General features: G+C 35.9%; 2 protein-coding genes across 6 annotated transcripts in view; one reads left to right on the top strand and one right to left on the bottom strand.

Moving 5' to 3' along the window:
- Positions 1-10,861, top strand: part of SLC6A20 (solute carrier family 6 member 20) — a 44,426-nt gene extending 33,565 nt beyond the window's left edge. For 4 of the 5 annotated variants that reach the window (XM_039336139.1, XM_039336138.1, XM_039336141.1 and 1 more), the window contains 6 exons: positions 1,316-1,557; positions 1,978-2,140; positions 6,159-6,363; positions 8,385-8,544; positions 8,748-8,913; positions 9,430-10,861. In XM_039336139.1, the coding sequence (XP_039192073.1) occupies positions 1,316-1,557; positions 1,978-2,140; positions 6,159-6,363; positions 8,385-8,544; positions 8,748-8,913; positions 9,430-9,561 (1,068 nt within the window). In that variant the 3' untranslated portion in view covers positions 9,562-10,861. Of the gene's footprint in view, positions 1-1,315; positions 1,558-1,977; positions 2,141-6,158; positions 6,364-8,384; positions 8,545-8,747; positions 8,914-9,429 lie in introns of those variants that run through there. The other variant, XM_039336143.1, reaches the window with a different exon arrangement.
- A 147-nt stretch (positions 10,862-11,008) lies between these two features.
- Positions 11,009-17,484, bottom strand: SNRPD1 (small nuclear ribonucleoprotein D1 polypeptide). The gene is made up of 4 exons (XM_039336144.1): positions 17,281-17,484; positions 14,180-14,256; positions 12,252-12,443; positions 11,009-11,193 (listed from the first exon to the last, which is right to left on the bottom strand). Exons 1-4 carry the CDS (start codon positions 17,292-17,294, stop codon positions 11,117-11,119), a joined length of 360 nt encoding a protein of 119 aa, XP_039192078.1. The 5' UTR covers positions 17,295-17,484; the 3' UTR covers positions 11,009-11,116.
- Between the last annotated feature and the right edge of the window lie 690 nt (positions 17,485-18,174).

The following is an 18,174-nucleotide window of genomic DNA, read 5'->3' as shown; positions in this document are numbered from 1 at the left end:
TATATATATATATATGATATGTGGACAATATTTAATCATAGTATGATTACAGAACTGGGTAAACAGGAAAATAATCAATACCACATAATATGGTGGAATCCTGCCTTCCTTCCCAAATCTTCTCTGGCTCATATTCCACTCCTCTAGGACAGATTTATCTAGGGGAAGAGAGGAGATATAATCTCTTCTGGTTATAGATATTTCTCTGCCAATAAAAATATCCCATTGCATTATTCCCAATACTACAGATTCAAGCAATAAGTTTGAATTTGAAGGTTGGTTACACTTGCAGAAAAGGAGATCAGGTGCAGGACAATATCCCTAATACTCAAATGCCTGGCACCAACTTTATTTTAGTAATAATAAAACCATAATTATCTTATTAAACTTTGAGTACTTCTAAGAAAAAAAGTAAATTCATTAAATCTGATGTAAATATGACCTTATGCATTTGGATTTAATTAAACTGCAGAAAATGGCTGTGTTTAAAGCTGAGCCAATATGCTGCATTCTTTTTCATTACAGGTAGCCCTCAATTTATAATCAAAATGGAGCCTGCCCATCACAGTTGTAAGTCGTGACGGTCATAAAATGGATTGATCACATGATCGACCCATTTTTACAACTTTTTTTGCAGCAATCATTAAACGAATACAGCAATTGTAAAATGGCAGTTGTAGTTGTTAAGTGAATGCCATGGTTGTTAAGCAATCCAGTGTTTTGCTATAGGTGCAGTTTTGCAGAAAACCAGAAGTAAATTCCAGTTTTCAATCGAACTTGTAAAACTAGGCCACAAATGCTGCCTAGTTTCAAAGTGCCTGAAGTTTGGCAATGTGACTGGGGGGAGAGGAAACTGTCAGAACTTCAAATCCAGTTCTGTTGCAACTTTGAACAATTGCTAAGTGACCAATTGTAAATCAAGGACTATCTATATCAGGGGTCCCCAACCCCTAGTCCGTGGACCAGTACTGGGCTGCGGCATGCCAGCAACCGGTCCACACAAACAAGGAAAGCCCCATCTGCAGGAGGCAGGCAGCATACAAAACCAAGCCCCCTCCGGTCTGCAGAAAAACCTCTCTCCACACAACCAATCCCTGGTGCCCAAAAGATTGGGGGCCTCTGAGCTATATCATAAACTACAGACTGGTAGTGAGCTGTCTTTCAGTTCCATTAAGGAAGTAGAAATTTTGAAATGCTACCAAAAAAAAGAAATTTGTGGGTGCCTCTGGATTTTTGCTATGCGCAATATGACTAATATAGCTACTTTCTGAAAATGATACATCATTAATCCATTCTCATCAATTATGCCTTGCAGCTAGAGCAACTAGCAAACCCCAAGACCTGGATTAATGCAGCTACTCAAATCTTCTTCTCTCTCGGCCTGGGCTTTGGTAGTTTGATAGCGTTTGCCAGCTACAATGAGCCAAACAACAATTGTGAGCGACATGCCATCATTGTTTCCTTAATAAATAGTGGCACCTCAATATTTGCCAGCATTGTCACATTCTCCATTTATGGTTTTAAAGCAACTTTCAACTATGAAAGCTGCATGAACAAGTAAGCTTGGTTTTTAATCCAGATTTGTTTTTCTCTTTTAAATCTGCTCAATCAACATACACATTTAAAATTGATTTACTGAAGTTAGGATTTTTTTCAATAAATAATTCCTGATTCATACTCCAAGAAAAGTTTCTTTTATGATATATAAGGTATCTGGTTTTAGAAAGGTTTCTGAAATAAGATGACAACTAAGTATGAAATCTCATTAAAAATGGATCTTAATACTTGTAACCACAGCTAATGTGCTGCTAACAACTGTCTAAAATTTAATAATATTTTTTGTTATGATAAATAAACAGTAATTCTGTCTTCCTTGAATTGCTTTCCCCTTCTTACTTTTTGAAAACTCTAAAATGTTGAAAAGTGTTCAGAATCCTGTTATTTGTTTTATTATATATTTTTTAAATTGCCTTTCAGAGTGATCTTGCTGTTGACTAATTTTTTTGATCTGAAAGAAGGTTTATTGACAACAGAAAACCTTGAGAATATGAAACAGTACCTAGAATCTTCTTATCCTGGAAAATATGCAGAAGTATTGCCACAGATCAAGAACTGCACTTTGGAAACTGAACTAGACACTGTGAGTTCCTCCCTCTCTCATTCCTTCCTTCCTTCCTTCCTTCCTTCCTTCCTTCCTTCCTTCCTTCCTTCCTTCCTTCCTTCCTTCCTTCCTTCCTTCCTTCCTCCCTCCCTCCCTCCCTCCCTCCCTCCCTTCCTTCCTTCCTTCCTCTCTTTTTTCCAGAAATAATATGATGACACCCACTTGCTGATGTCAAGAAATTTGGTCAGTGCCTTGAATATGCAATGGCTGATCTATTGAGAATGGGAGACCTTGTTTAAATCCTCATTTAACCAGGTCTAAGATTTATAAGCTTGTACATCTATATAAACCAACCTGACCTGTTATACATCTAGCTATAATAACAGGTTAATCAACAACTACGTTAAACTTTAAAAGCCCTTTATTAACAATTTTTATTGTAATAAGCTCATAGAAAGTTTACAACAGTTTCTTATAACTTCAATCCTTATCTCTAATCTGGCCAAGATCCTCGTTTGACTTTTGATAATAAAACCATTCTTTAGATTTTTAATTGGGATATTTCCCAACAATTGCATCCCATTTCACAGAGCCAGGAGTTTCTGTTATAAGTATCTCTGCAACATCCACTGTTCAAAAAGTCTGTCTGAAAAGGTAGGATTCATCCTAAAAAACCCAATCACTCATAAATTCCATTATTTCTGAATTTCTTGTATTCGTGTCCTTGTCAAACTTTTCTGCCAGATCTGAATTTTCAGACCAGGTTTGTCCTTCTTCATGTCTTGCAGCAACAAATCATATTCCAATTCATCAAATTGCGAAGTCCAACTGTTATTTTCTGCTTTTTGGTGTTATCCTGAGTTTGATTCTAAACCACTGTTAACCCATCTTTTTTTTATTTAGAAAAAAAGCCAGTAAAATAGAAAGCATTCTTTTTTAAAATGTTCCCAGAAAAGCTTTATCTTCTTTTGTAGATATTTTGAAAAACACACAATTCCTTTCAGGGATAAGAGAAGCAGATATATCATTAGAAAATGTCTATAGAGAGAGAAGTTAAGATATTTTTCCCAGGGTAAAAAGTAATCAAAAGAATTTTCCCATTTTTCTTTCCTTTAAAAAAAATATTGGTAAGAATAAAATTCTTATAATATAATCCAATGTAAGTGTAAGTCCTACACTTACTACCAGAAAGTGAATTATCCCCGCCAGCTTCCCTACGGAAAATGAAAGTGTTTTGTAATTCAATTGCAAACAATGAGAGAACAAAGAAAAAAGTTGTAAAAATCCGGCAAGGGTTGTAAGATAGGTCAGCGGTCAACTAGTCCAACCTTTCTGGCTTTGTGGATTGGCAAGGAGAAGACAAGAATGGTTCCACACAAGTGGCTGGTAAACGTGTGCATGCAGCTCCATTTGTGCAAGCAGCATGGACGCACGCCTACCACTCATACAAATGGAGCTTGCGTGCATGGATTTGCCTGCTGCTCACACAAATGTGGATGTGCATGTGCGTGTGAGCCTGCCACTTCCATGGCCCAGTTGCAAATAGCTTACAATCTGTTACTGGGCTGTGGCTCAGGAGTTGGGAATCCCTGCACTAGTTTATTAAAAAGTATAGATAGAAAAGTAAAGAAATTTTAAAAGTGCAATTAAAACCAAGGCATGCTTAAAAAAATTATCAGCTGAATGGTAAAGATGGTAAAAGACTTGACCTTCTGATTGCTCCTTACTGAGAATTGCAATCTTCAAGATCCCTCTCCTTTGAAGATGCACAAAAGTCCAAAGATTTTCTTTGTCCTTCCTTCTTGTTTCTGTTCGATGCTAGGGAGCAAAGTTGATAAATAGCCAGCTTTGGTGACAAAAATCAGCAATTTGTCAGTGGGAGAGAAAAAAATTGCCTGCTGCTCAGCACGCCATCTTGGGGGAAATCAGTAATTACCTCTTAGTCTTACTTCAGATTATTGTCAGTTCTCCATTTTTATCTTCATAGCAATGCATATTCCTGTTTGGGTATTGAAACTTGTTGAATCTTAACATTTTTTCAAGCAGTTAAGTTCTTCTTCAATTTACATTTCCATGTAAACAAAGCTTCACCAACTTGATTAATTAATACTAATAATTAATATTATTAATAAATAATAAATAAAGTGGACCTAGAACAACAATCCTTTGAAGTGGGTTGATTGTAATTATAACTACCTACATTGTGGTGAATGAATGAATGAATGAATGATAAACCTTGAAAGTCAGGGTAAAATTTTGTGTTTGTGTATGCGTGTGTGTTTGTGTTCAAAACTATATAGTAGTTTTCCCACCTGGTAATCTGGATCAAATTGCAAAAAGAGGCTTATAATTGATGCTGCAATGGCAACAGTATTAAGACTTTTTCCTAATGCTATGTCTCAGTTTTACAATCGGTGTTGTTTTCTTTATATGTTACAATGCTCACAAAGGCAAAACATAACTTTTGAAAAACATTATAATAGTACTAGATATGATTTGGCAAAAAATTAGTAACTATAAAAGATTAACAGAAATCAGGTGTTGCAAAATGTGCAAGGCAACTTTTCACAGGTTATTGTGCACTTATCCAGAATGAATGTCACTTCCACTATCCATACCATTGTTCAATTTCATCATCCCTTCTACAATCCCATACTATTGTTTTGTTTCAACATCTAGTTCTAGATCATAATTAATACCAATTTTGACTGAATGGTATCATCTCAAGCTCTGAAGCACTTATGGAAATCATTTAGATTGGATGAAATACTCATAGTGAGTGTAGGACTATTATTGGATTCTAGCATGCCACCTAAATTGATGTGTGATTTGTTCTGAACTACAAAAACACAGATGATGAATAGTTGGCAACTAAGTTAAGAGTTTTTTGAGTAAATGTTGCCATCTAATTGTCATGTGGATTTTGCAGGCCATATATGGCCAGGCAGATGAAACATAAATGAACAGAGATTAATTTCAATATTCTTTACTGGGTACACATGGTGAAATATGGCTTGCTTGTTTGGAAATTAGGGTTTTTAGAAATAGCTCTTAAGATTTGCTGAATGATTGTTTAGCAAATTAAGTGAACCCAACAAATTGAAATTATTCTGGCTAATCAAATAACCCAGTAAATTTTATATATATATATATGTATGTATGTATGTATGTATGTATGTATGTATGCATGCATGTATGTACATATGTATGTATGTACATGTACATGTATATATGTGTGTGTGTGTGTAATTCTTGTTTAGTAATTCACTAATTTAGCAATCATTCATGGTTACAGTGATAATGATTTTTTTTTTTTGCAATCAATCTTCACATTTACAACAGTTGCAGATCTGTAAAGCAAAGGAAATCTGAAACAGGAATGTAAGCAATCACAGTTTCACATTGCAAATGCTTCGCTTAATAACTGTGCCAATCCAAATTATGATGGCTAACTGAGGACTACCTGTATCTCTTCACTTTATATATTGCTTTTCTTCGTAGAGGTATTGGAAGAGATACAGGACCATTTCCTCCAATGGCTTCGGATATTACATAAAAACAGCCAATAAATGGCTCTCACTGGCTTCCAGTTCATTCTTAGGCTCACTTGAAAGTGCTACTCCTTATCTATAACTTTTTAAATGGTTGAGATCTGATAGCAGAAAGATCTATCAAACAGCAATAAACAAGTGAATAGGACCCCACAAAGAAATAATGTCAAAACAACTTTCTTCATATTTTTTCCAAGCATATAAATTAAAAATATTCAGCATTTTATTTTAGTTCAGCCACATTCTAAAATATTTACATCATAGTCAAATACAGCAGCCATCTGACCTAACTGCCTTGCAATTTTTTTATCCTCTAAGTGAAACCATCGTTGTAATAATAGACTTAGTTCAACTCATTTTTTTTTCTCAAGTTTTAAACAATAATTTACAATTGTTAAGGCAATGGTTAGGCCCTGGGAAAAAAATGATTTTTCCTTTAACCAATGGTTCTTGTATACAAGACACTGAATTTGTTCTTCTTAATAATTTTGCTCTTTTTTCATCAGGCTGTGCAAGGGACTGGGCTAGCATTCATAGTATATTCTGAAGCAATTAAAAATATGGAGATCTCACAATTGTATTCAGTGCTATATTTTGTCATGCTGCTGATGCTTGGAATAGGCAGCATGCTGGGAAACACTGCAGCCATTCTTACTCCTCTGACTGACATCAAGTTCCTCTCTTCTCATGTACCCAGGGAGATTATCTCAGGTAAATTTGATAGCTACAATGATATTGAATAATTTCAAGGCCTGGTAAGACTAGCAGTACAATTAGAAGATATCATGATATGCCTGTAATTGCAATACAGGTAGTTCTCGAATTACGACAGTTCATTTAGCAATGGTTCAAAGTTATGACACAACCCTGCCAAAAGTACTTATGATACAGTCCCGAAGTTATAAATGTTGCAGCATCGCAGCAGTCAGTCACCCTTATGACCAACCACAGAGACACTGCAACCTCCCCTCTGCCTATTCCCCCTCCCTGACAGGAACCTAACAGACACTGGCCCTGCTATATTAGCCCACCGGCTCCTCTCCATCCTGTTACCGATCGCTCATTTACCTTTCGAAGATCCTGAGTTCCAGAACAGGCTGACTGCTCCTTCTCTCTCCCCAAGGGAGCTGTTTCCTCTCCAGCCTCTCTGCTGCGGGGTTTGTGTGGCAGCCTGGTTTCTTTGCCTGCTACCTGAGTTCCAAAAATGGAGTGGAGAGAGTGGAGGAAGAGCAGGAGGGGCATGGTCTGCTCAGCTTGGCTGTCTGCACAGGACACCTGATCCACTTTTGGAGTGCCACACAGCCTTGGTGAGCCAGAAGGAGTGCGAGATCGATCCCCGAACCATCCCTTTGCAAAAGTTTTGGCCATGGAGAACAGAAATCTTTGGGGGCATGAGATTGCATTCCTTCAGGCCTCTATTCTCCACGCTGAAAGCTTTTGCAAAGGGACAGAAGGCTTTGAGCAGCATTAGATCGCTCCTCCCAAACTTCCATCCCTTTGCAAAAGTTTTCGGCGTGAGAACAGAGGATTTGGGGACGCGAAATCGCATTCCTTCAGACTTATAGAGGCCGCCTGGTACTCCAAAAGCAGAATGGGTGTCCTGTGCAGGCAGTCTCGGTGAGTTAACGAAGCTGAGCAGGGCGCACTTGTCCTGTTGTCTTTGCTTTCTGCTTTTGGAATGCCAGGAGCAAACAAAGAAACTGCAGCAAAGAGGCTGGAGAGGAAACAGCTTGCTTGATCATCACGATCTTCGAAAAGTGAATCCCCACAGGCCCAGTGCCTGTGGGGACCCAGTGGGGCAGGATGGGGGGGGGAAGCATGATATATCTCAGTGGATTGGAGGCCTTGGGTGGTTGGAAGCAGAGCCCCCCCATGGTCTTCCTCACCCTGAGATACCTCACGTGTACTTAACGGCCTATGCATTTGACTAGTGAATACATTGGGTAAAACAGGGATCACTTTCATTTAATGTGATCTAATTAATGACTCTTCGGGTTACGAATGTAATTGGCAGGCTCTATTACATTCATAACTTGAGGATTACCTGTATGGCTTTGATCATAATCATGCATAATCCTTCTTATGGTTATATGTGAATGCCAACTGCAGGCAGTTCCTCTTCTAATTAGCAAAATATCCATGACTAGAAATGTGAACATCCTTATTTCTAAAAAGGAGCCAATTTGGTGTAGTGATTAAGGTCCTGAGCTAGAAACTGTGAAACCATCTATTCTAGGCCTGCCTTAGGCATAAAGCCAGCTGAGTGACCTTGGGCCAGTCCTTCTCTTAATCCTAAGAAGAACACTAATGGCAAACCACTCCCCAAAAAGCTTGCCAAGAACATTGCAGAGACTTGTTCAGTCACCAGGAGTTAAAGCTGATTTAAAGGTACCTCCCCACTCCAATTGTACCTATAATCTTGTGAGACAATGCAAATCAGACAATGTTGATATATCAGTTCAATCCAATTTGTTTTCTATTTTTTTAAAGACTGAGATTCAACACTATAGATTATTTTGCTATAAGCTAGTTTTCTCTCTGTAAATTGTATGACTATACCAATTCTAGCCATCATCGGTAAGTTGAAAAAACTGCAATATATCTTGTCTGATTTGAAATTAAAGCAACTATTATTTCTAGCAGGACTACATATTCAGTAAAAAGAATATAAAATTTGTTCTGATCCAAGCTTTTTTAAACATTGAGGTTGAAAGCATTTGTTATTTTTATAGGTAGCGTGTGCATCATCAACTGTGTCATTGGCCTAATATTTACTACGAGGGCTGGTAACTATTGGTTTAATATCTTCAATGATTATGCTGCTACTCTTTCCTTGCTGCTTATTGTACTGGTGGAAACTATTGCTGTTTGTTACATATATGGGTTAAAAAGGTAAGTTAGTAACAATGCTTTCTTATCACATCATTACCATGTCATTGTATAATTTATTATTTTGCACTTACATACCAATTTCTTCCAAGATATCAAGAGCTTTTTAAAGCATTTTAAGATAGCATTCTAACATAATGCTTCATAGCAACTGCTTTATAATAGGAATGATAAATGCCAATTTGGTGCTTATTTTTCTTTAATAGATTTAGTAAAGACCTTTGCGTGATGATTGGACATGAGCCAAGTTGGTATTGGAAAATTTTATGGGCTTTTATCAGTCCAATATTAATCATAAGCCTATTTGTGTTTTACATCACGGACTACATCAGGACTGGGATATCCCAGTATCAAGCCTGGGATGCAACAGAGGTATTTTACTGAATTTGTTTTTTCTGTTTGCAGCTTAAATTTAGCAGTTGGGAGAGATGGGCGATCTAAAAATATAAAAAATAAATAATTCATAAAACACATTGGTGTAAAACATCCTTTCCTAACATGGCAGTTTTTCAATATTATAGAATGCAATTTTCAAATTTGCTGGTCAATATAGCAAAAAATTATATTGGCTGGGAATTCCAGGAATTGCAACCAGTAAAATGGACCCAAGCTGGAAAAATGGTGAAAAATATCTGCCTTTGAATTTGAAATGATTCAATCTAGGCGACTACGGTAGCATCTATATAATTGCCATTCTATAATTGCATTATAATTACCATTACTGAAATTTGAAGCATGAAAAATTATACTATGAAAAGAATGCAAATGAAAAAATGCAATCATTTAATAATAGAAATGTTTTACCATCAACCCCAAGATTAAAATACCAACATATCTTTCCTTGGCATTATTGTAGGCAGTTTCATAATTTGGTTGTTTTTCTTGTAGGGAAAGCTGGTTACAAAAGATTATCCAAGAGGTGGCCTAGCAGTTATTGGTCTGCTTGTGGCATCAACATCATTATGCATACCATTAGGAGCATTAGTAACTTTTATAAAGCTCAGAAGAAATCACCAATAATTGGACTTTAGCAACCGATGCAGCTTTCATATCCCAGTTTGAAGATTATAGGTTTTAAGTCGCAGCAATCAAAAAAGCAAATCCCGGGTAACCAAATATTCCTGCCAAAATAGTCTTATCCATTCTCCATCAAGAAAACGGCTTTGCAGAAGATAACTGGAGATTGGTTTTAATAAAGACAAGATTATACTTGAAAATACTGGTTCTGTTCAATTACACAAAGGAAATCTGGCATATGTGAATGTGAACTCTGGTTGTAAAACATCCAAGAAGTCATATGGTACAAGAAACTGATTTTTCTATATGGATAGTTTGATTATTTTCATAGTAATTTGTAAGTTATATGAACAAAGCATTGTCATTCTTTACTACCTATCAGAACTGTAGCAATCTAATGAATGTCCATAATTCCCAAATGAACTACAAAAACAATGGGCAACAGGGCTGGAAAATTTTAAGGGCTACATTGGAATTATGAACTAAGAAACTAAAGTCATACAAATTTTAGTTATATACTGAACATGGCATCATGTTTAAATAATTACTGTGAAATATTTTTTAATGTTATTATCAAATCACAGAAACCTAAATCAGAAAATCCTGTGAGGAAAATTGTTACTTTTGTTTTACTTGCCTATTTCTTAGTTTTTATTGCTTTTAAGACAAAGGGATTTCGGTAAAATGTTTTTGTTTCCTTATGCCACTCTTCAAAGTAATTTCAAAATACAGATTATCCTTGCTTATTAATTACCTTGTTCAGAAACCATTTGAAATTACAATGGTAAAGAACTTTATAAGCAACTACCATATTTGCAGTCTCCACAGCATTCTCTCAGTCACAAGTGCCATTACAGTCAGCACCGATTGTATTGTAAATGACCTATTATTTTTCCTTGGTCCCCTCCCTTTGTAGAGTGGAAAGATTGGAAAGGGATTACAAGAGAGTAAGGAAGGTCACAATGGGGAATACATATTGAAAGCAACATATTGTCAACGTGGCAGCTAAGAATGCACTATGCAAACCTGGTGCATTTCCCATTATTTATTTGCTTACTCTCTTGTAAGCCATTGATTCTCCAGCAAATATAAATACAAGTGTTAATTCCCTTGTTGCCAATTATCCCAGTGTCATGGTGAGAATTTCAAAGGATAGAGAAGTGCAAAAAAGAAAAGCACTCTTAGAGCCTTAACAACAGAGCTGCTGGTCCCAAATGTGGCTGCTAAATGAGGACTATATTTAATTTCTCTATAAACTGAAATATTCACAAATCCTTCAGGTTTCAGCAGATGATATAAGAAGAAAAGATAGACTGCAAATTTCACAATTCTGGAATTCAGAATTAAATTTTTCTATTTAAAGTTAATTTCTAAGTTTTGGCTATCAATGTTAAAGATAATACATATGTAATCAGGGGTTTCATGTAATGTATGAATGTAGAATTTGAACTTAGTGACACATTTTCCATATTTGTTTATTTAAACTGACACAAAACAAAACCTGTAAAAAAAATACCAGTTGTTTGAGGCCTTTTTTTTAATAACAGATATAAAGAAGTTATCGTCTTGGACCCCCTCTTCCTCTTCCACGTCCTCTTCCACGTCCTCTTCCTCTTCCACGTCCTCTTCCTGCAACTGAACATAAAGAAATAAAACTTTATTTTTAAAAAGGCAATCATACCATAGTACTTTTTACTGTATGTTTGTATTTTGTATATATTATTTTTAAACTTATTTCAAATAACTCAAAAGTGAAAAAATATCACTATTTGCTAAATTTGTTAAATTATTCTCTTTTCTTACAATGATCTTATCAAGTCATTTATCTCTGCTTCCAAATTCGAAAATGAGTAGGTTTTGTGAAATATAAACTTGTAAGAAATAATGCTCTAAAATATGTAACTTGACTGTGTTATTCTAAATATATGGACCAGGTCTCCAATCTTCCAATTTTGCACTAGTTCTTTTTCTATCTTCTGTCTGGTGTCATCTCTGATGGTGTCCAGTCACCATGTTCTTTTGACATCCTGGTTTCCTTTTAGCACTAACACTTCCATAATTGCTTTCTTCAGTGAATTCCTCTGCATGACATGGCCAAAGCAAGGGAGATACAGTTTTGTGATTTTGCCTTCTAGTGACATGTCTGGTGATATGTACTCCAGTATTTGCTGTTAGTCCCTGTTTCTGTCCAAGGAAAATTAACTGTTTAATTTAAGTAACTTAAGAAATATGTATTTGCTATTTAAGAATTATTTAAGCAATTGTTATTGCTCCATTAAAATTACAAGACAAAGGATAGAGAATTTAAGATTGAAAGAACTTTTTTAAAATGAAAGACAGTATGTGATTCCTTTATTCAAAAATTAGTCTTACGTGATATCTAGCCAGGTACCAAACAATCTATACTTAGTTTTATAGAATCAAAGCTGATTTGAAGGGGTGTGATAATAAAAGATCATTACAGAATCACATGATTATGCAAAAATAACAGCAAATGAGTGAGAAATCTTCCAACTTTTATTTTTGAAGTGATACAAATCAATGCGAAATAAACCTTTTATTGTTAAAACTTGTTTTTAAAACCACTACAGTAAGAATTAAAGCTACAATTTAGGCATCATCACAGATGTTAAATTAAAATATTCTTAAATGAAGCAGATATTTACTGCTGAAGTCTGAAATCAAGAACTAACCTGCCTCCCTTTTTTTGGATTTGACTTTTGGTTCAACATCCACCAACAAAGTATCAAGAGGCAAACTGTCTGGCAGAATAAAATATCTGATATTATTGCCTCGAATGCTCAATGTCTCCAACTGGACTGGTTCTCTGTTCTTCAAAGTCATCTTTACAGCTTTAAGATGGGTATTCATGCTGACATCCACTCCTGAAAAATAAAATATAGAACATTTCCTAATCTTATGGAAGGCTATGTTATTCCAAGATTGCCTACCTATGGCCATACAACTAGCATAAATTATCTTATGTAAGATACGTGAGAATGCTATACATTTGATCATCACTATATAGAGCAGTGGTTCGCAAACTTTTTAATGCCGCGACCCCCCAACCGGTCGTAAGTCGAGGACTACTCAACTGGTGCAGCACCGTTTGCAGAATGGGACTTTTGGCGGGCTCAGCAGAGCAGAGGCAGCCTGGACAATTCCTATTGGCTTTTGAAAGCCACTAGAATTAGACTCTATTCAAAAGAGTCTATTCTATTGGCTTTCAAAAGCCAGTAGAATAAAAGGGAGTAGCACAGCTAAGGAAAAGGTGAAAAAATGGCGGACTGCGTTGTTTGGCGACCCCCGTGAAATGGTCGTTTGACCCCAAATGGGGTCCCGACCCACAGGCTGAGAACCACTGATATAGAGCTTGAAAAATCATGAGGATCATTAAAACACATATTTTAAAAAACACTGCACTTTCTTAGACTCTTTTGTCTCACCTATTTCCAAAATATCATTTCTGTTTTCTTTTTTAATATTCTCAATCACATTTCCTACATAGATACAGAAATTCTCTCTTCCATACACTCACTATTCATGTACTTGACCTATCCTCCAGTCATTCAAAACTTTTTTCCTATCACAATCTTTCTCTAACTAGAACTATGGTCTATAACAAGTAAGTCAACTGGCCACACTTCTTCCCTTGGCAACTATCAGGCCTTTTGTTCTACCCAATGTCCTACAATTAAAAAAAAAGCTTTTAAAAAGGAACATAGATATGCTACAACACAGTCCCCAACCTCTACTACCAGGCCTTGAGCCATTCGGAACCAGGCCATGGAAGTAAGTGCATGAGCAGCAGGCAAACACATGCACTTCATTTCACAAGCACAGGTGTGCGTGCCTGCCACTTGCACGGGACCATTCCCCGCCCCGCCCCCCCCCGGCTGGTCAGCAAAGCCAGAAAGGTTGGGAAAATCTGTGTTACAACCAAACTTTATTTTCAAGAATTGCTGACCACAGATGGTCTACATAAGATCAAAAATAAATGTTTGCTAGATATAACCAGATCTTTTACTTGGAGTTGCCTAACTGTCCAAACAAATATAAGCAGGGATAAAGGAATATCCTATGGAAGAATTTAATAGAGGGAATATTCATTACAACCCCTCATTATGACCATTTTATTCAATTCCCCAGCTGTTTGCAACAATGCCACATCATATTCTTAAGATACCAACTGTATACAGTAATTTAAGAAAAGTAAAGACTTCTAGCTGGAATATCATACAAGTATTAAAACATAAATGACAATTTCTTCTTTATTTTGACAATGAAATTTTTTGTGAAAATGTTGTCATTGATTTCTATGAAACACAAAATATACAGAAAGCAATGCTCCAAAAGAATAGCTGGAGTTTTAGAAGTTTTGGAAAAAATCATATAGTGAGTTTGGGTAAGCAGATTTTTCAGTCTAATCCAGAATGCAATTCTAATAATGCTAGATATTTCTCAGTTCTGTAATTTTGTTTCAAAGCATACTTGCATCAATAAAATGGGAACATGTACACACTCGTCATTTAAGTGAAAGATACCTGTGAATTCTGCCAAATGTTCAGAATTTTATTTAGTTACAAATCTTTTTGACTATTTCTTCATCAAAACCTCATACCTGTAATGGTTCCATGTACCTGGGTCCCATTTTTCAGTTCAATGGTGACAGTTTCATGACTAAGCTTCATAAGAAATCTGCATAATTGGAACAAACATGTTAGTTTATATGTAAATGAATTTCTTTACATAATGAGACAATGACAATAAAAGCTGAAATTCATGCAAAAGGCAAGTGTCTCCACAAGCAAATGTCAAAAACCATTTGACATCTGAATCATTCTATGGGCTGATCAATAATATTAAACAAAGGCAGGTAATTCTTTGTAGTAACAATTGGGAACCTTCTAGAGTCCAAGTAAAGTCAACCCAGAAAGATGAGGAATCATGTACAAGAAATCCTGATTCAGGCTCTTGAAGATACAACATTAAGGCCTGTTATAAATGCTACTTTAATTTGCCACTAAGTAAAGTCTGCCTCAGATGACTTCATGTTAGCATTATTAAATCAATTTATATACAGTAGTTGCCCATCTCACAAATGACTTTGGGCAGAAAACAATAGAACTAAAACAATAGATTAAAAAGTGTAACAATCAAATTAAAACAATTAAAAAAAGGAATGCCAAAATAGTGACACCATCTCACTAGTTCACTCATCCCCTAGAGTCCCAAGTCAGCTGGCACAACTACGTCTTGAGAGACTTTCAGAAGTTCAGTAGTGACCAGGACATCCTCACCATAGGGGGGAGAAAATTTCAGTGTGGACACAACTGCAGAAAAATTCTCTTACCTAGGGCCTATGAAATACAGCTCCCTAGGTAAAGGAACCCATAACATGCCCTCTCTGCTGGATCTGGTAGGATGGGAAGATGAAATTGGAGAGAGGCAATCCCTTAAATAACACAGTCTCATGCCATTAATGTTCAGAATTCTGTGTTATAAATTTTCAAATTTAGTCAAGTATCTAAGTGTTCCACTTATTTTTGAATTTTCTTATTACTTGTTTGGACATACTGAAACCAGAGATATGATTCTGATAATTCTGAAGAAAGAATCCCAAAAGTATTTCAACCTTGCATTTTTAATAATTAAATTGTGCAATATGTATGACATATCATGAATGCTCAAGTCGCTTCCATATTTATTATCAAAGCATGGTAAGACTGGATCAATTTTTTCTTCTGTTTAAATATGTTGCTTATTATTAAATGGTTATTGTTTATATTTTTACATTTTTTCAAGCTAAATATATTTATGTAAATTAGTCAGATGTTCTGTTTCCTTGATAGAAGAATCCAGCCATAAAGTTATATAATCCAATCTATAAACTAAACATGTAACTTGGTAGTAGTTTGAAATCTATCAATCCACCTTTCAAATCCTGTAAAATCTAAGCTTGATACTTCTACTAGACAAATAACTAGAACTAAAGTTAGTTATTTGTCTTCCATTTGTTTAATATTTTGTCTTCAATTCTTTCCAAAATAATTTGAAAGTAAAAAAATTAGGCCAAATGTTCATTTTATCACTGCAATTCTTCTTACTCAAAACAATATAAAATGTTTCCATCTAAGGAAATCAGCTAGTCTTTTTCAAGTCTGTTAATAAGTATTTTTAAAAAATGTTTATTACCTTTTTTAATTCTTTATTTTTTTAATTAATTTAATTAAATAAATTCTCAAATACCAAATATTTTCAACAGAAATGTTAAATACCATTTTTGTTACTGCAAATACAGTTTTTTTCTTTTAGGTAAGCTCTATATTATCTGAGTCTTAATCAGATATCATGCCATACTACTTATGTTTTGTTGTCAATTTTAGAAAATCCTTTCAATCAGTATTAAGTACTACATCATCTACATATGTCTTAATTTTATTTTATTTGCTAGTTTGATTCCTGAAATTTTATTTTCTTGTTATAGATTCTCAACCAATGGTCTAATTTCAGTAGAAATAAGGAAGGAGAGGAAGAGACAGCTTTGTCTTGTTCTCTTCAATTTTGTGATAAATAAAAATAGGTTTTAGTTGAATAGCAAAATATCTGTTCTATTGTGGAATCCTTGGTGTTCTCTAAGCTTGGTGGTTTTCTTGCAGATGTTTCATTAAGCAACTAGGTATTATCACCAGTGCTATCTATTCTATTCAATGCTTTCTTGAAGTCTTAGTCCATAATTCATAAATGTTTAGTAAGTATATCAGTATAAAACTTGATTTAAAAAACATGTTTCAAGTTCCTCAGATTTGCATGGACAAACCTGCGTGTGTATGGGAAAATGTCACCCTTCGAAGACCGCTTGAAGGCATTAAAAGTCTTTGAAAAAGGTCTAGCTATATTTAGAGTAGGTAAATTGGTAATTCACAGGACAGCATTTTAGACTTTCTCTTAATATAACAGCCTGGTGGTTTGGCTATTTCAAATTATAACATTTATGTGCCCAATGCATACCTTCATTGCTTGCTTGACTTTGTCTATTTAGGTACATAATGGGCACTCAAGATACAGCTACTACATGCATAGTTTGTTTACAATCTGTCCCAACCTCGATTGTATTTGCCCAATAATATTAATAGTTGCAGCTTACAATACCAGACTGAGCCTTAGCATGTGGTGATATATATAAAATGAGCAGATAATAATCACTCACGCTTCTGAATAAGGTTACCTAAAATCAGATCTGTAAAATACTGCTATTTAAGCAGCTATAGTTTTTCCCTTATTTTAACCTGCATCTGTTAGGATTTCGCTATATACTCTGTACTAGAAATAATAGCTTCGCCGTCCTTTGTGAATGGCCACCTAATAAAGCAAAGTCCTGGCTCTGAAGACATTTAAGGGTGATAATACTGATTCTCTATTTCAAAATGGAGTGGATCTCAAATCCTTATCATTTATCAGTATCAAAGAAAAAAAAGGAGATGAAATGGATTTTATTCTGAGAATAGATGGCCAAAATCAAGGGAAAATTATTGCTCTTCTGAAGATCAAGCAGAACCAAGCCAAAGCTAAAGAGCACAAAACGGGACAACAAAAGGTCTTCAAGCGCGTCGGAAAGAACTCAAGTCTAGTGAAGGGAGAGGCGGCCATGAAAAGAAAGCTAGGGCCTGGCTGAACGTGTTTCCGAATTATTCCCGCTTTTCCCGAAGAGCTGACACTTACCGCACGAGTTTCATGGTGGAAAGGCAAGAGGCGCAACTCGAAGCGGCTAAACCAGAGACAGAGACCTCCCCGAGGGTGAGAAGCCAAAAGGAATGATCAAAAATTGAGCTTGGAGCAGCCACTTCAAACTAGGCCGCTTCCGTTACTCGCGAAGGGAAGCCACTGGCACGCTTCTGACCGAGTGCTGAATGAATGGCCGGAAGCACCGCCTCTCCGTTTTCTCTTCCGGAAGTCAAGATTTAATTAGAGGGCTGTTTTAAAAGAAGCGCCTTCTCTGCAGGATCATCAGATGTAAGCTCATAGCTTCAGTGCAATAAAGAAGGCGACCTTTGTCAGAAAATAGGCGGGGCAGAGCTATCAGTCCAGACAGTATAGGAAAGAAAAAAAGCAGAGGTAAAGCTCATCTCTAAACTGGTCTTTAATGGGCGCCTTCTCAAATACCAAGTTTCCTGTGGTCATTTATGGGAGGGTGCGATAAGGATTTTTCTAATGGGTGAAGAAACATGAGCCCGTCCCAGGGAACTATGGTATAAATCCCGGAGATCTCCTGTTGGATGTAAGAGGTGCTTCAGCGTTCTGCTTCAAATTTTCTATCCATGTCTTAAATTTAAATTTACCGACAAAGAATTAAAGGGAGACTAGCTATTTCAAACCATTTAGCTCTCATCAGCTAGCTCGAAATAACCATACTAGTCTCCTTTAATTCTTTGTCGGTAAATTTAAATGTAATACAGAAATAGTTCGTCACAGAAGCGACTGCCTGTGAAGGCTCCTTGATTGAGACTGAAAGGCGAAAGCGGAAGCAGCATGCTCCGTCGCATATTTGGGTAGATCAGGCTGCTCTAATAGACAGATTTTACCGGAAAACACTGTATCCATGTGTTCAATATTTGA

Source organism: Crotalus tigris, unplaced genomic scaffold (genome assembly GCF_016545835.1).
Source record: "Crotalus tigris isolate CLP2741 ecotype Arizona unplaced genomic scaffold, ASM1654583v1 scf7180000017666.27876245, whole genome shotgun sequence".
NCBI classification, from domain to species: Eukaryota; Metazoa; Chordata; class Lepidosauria; order Squamata; family Viperidae; genus Crotalus; species Crotalus tigris.
The sequence above is the reverse complement of the archived record's forward strand: the minus strand, read 5'-3'. Positions and strand labels throughout refer to the sequence as shown.

Bases quoted from the DNA above. Each gene is read 5' to 3' on its own strand.
- SNRPD1 (XM_039336144.1), bottom strand. The intron at 12,444-14,179 runs GTATGAGGTTTT...TTTATTTTTCAG, and splicing joins GGTACATGGAACCATTACAG to GAGTGGATGTCAGCATGAAT. The intron at 11,194-12,251 runs GTTAGTTCTTGA...CTTTATGTTCAG, and splicing joins ATCCAAAAAAAGGGAGGCAG to TTGCAGGAAGAGGACGTGGA.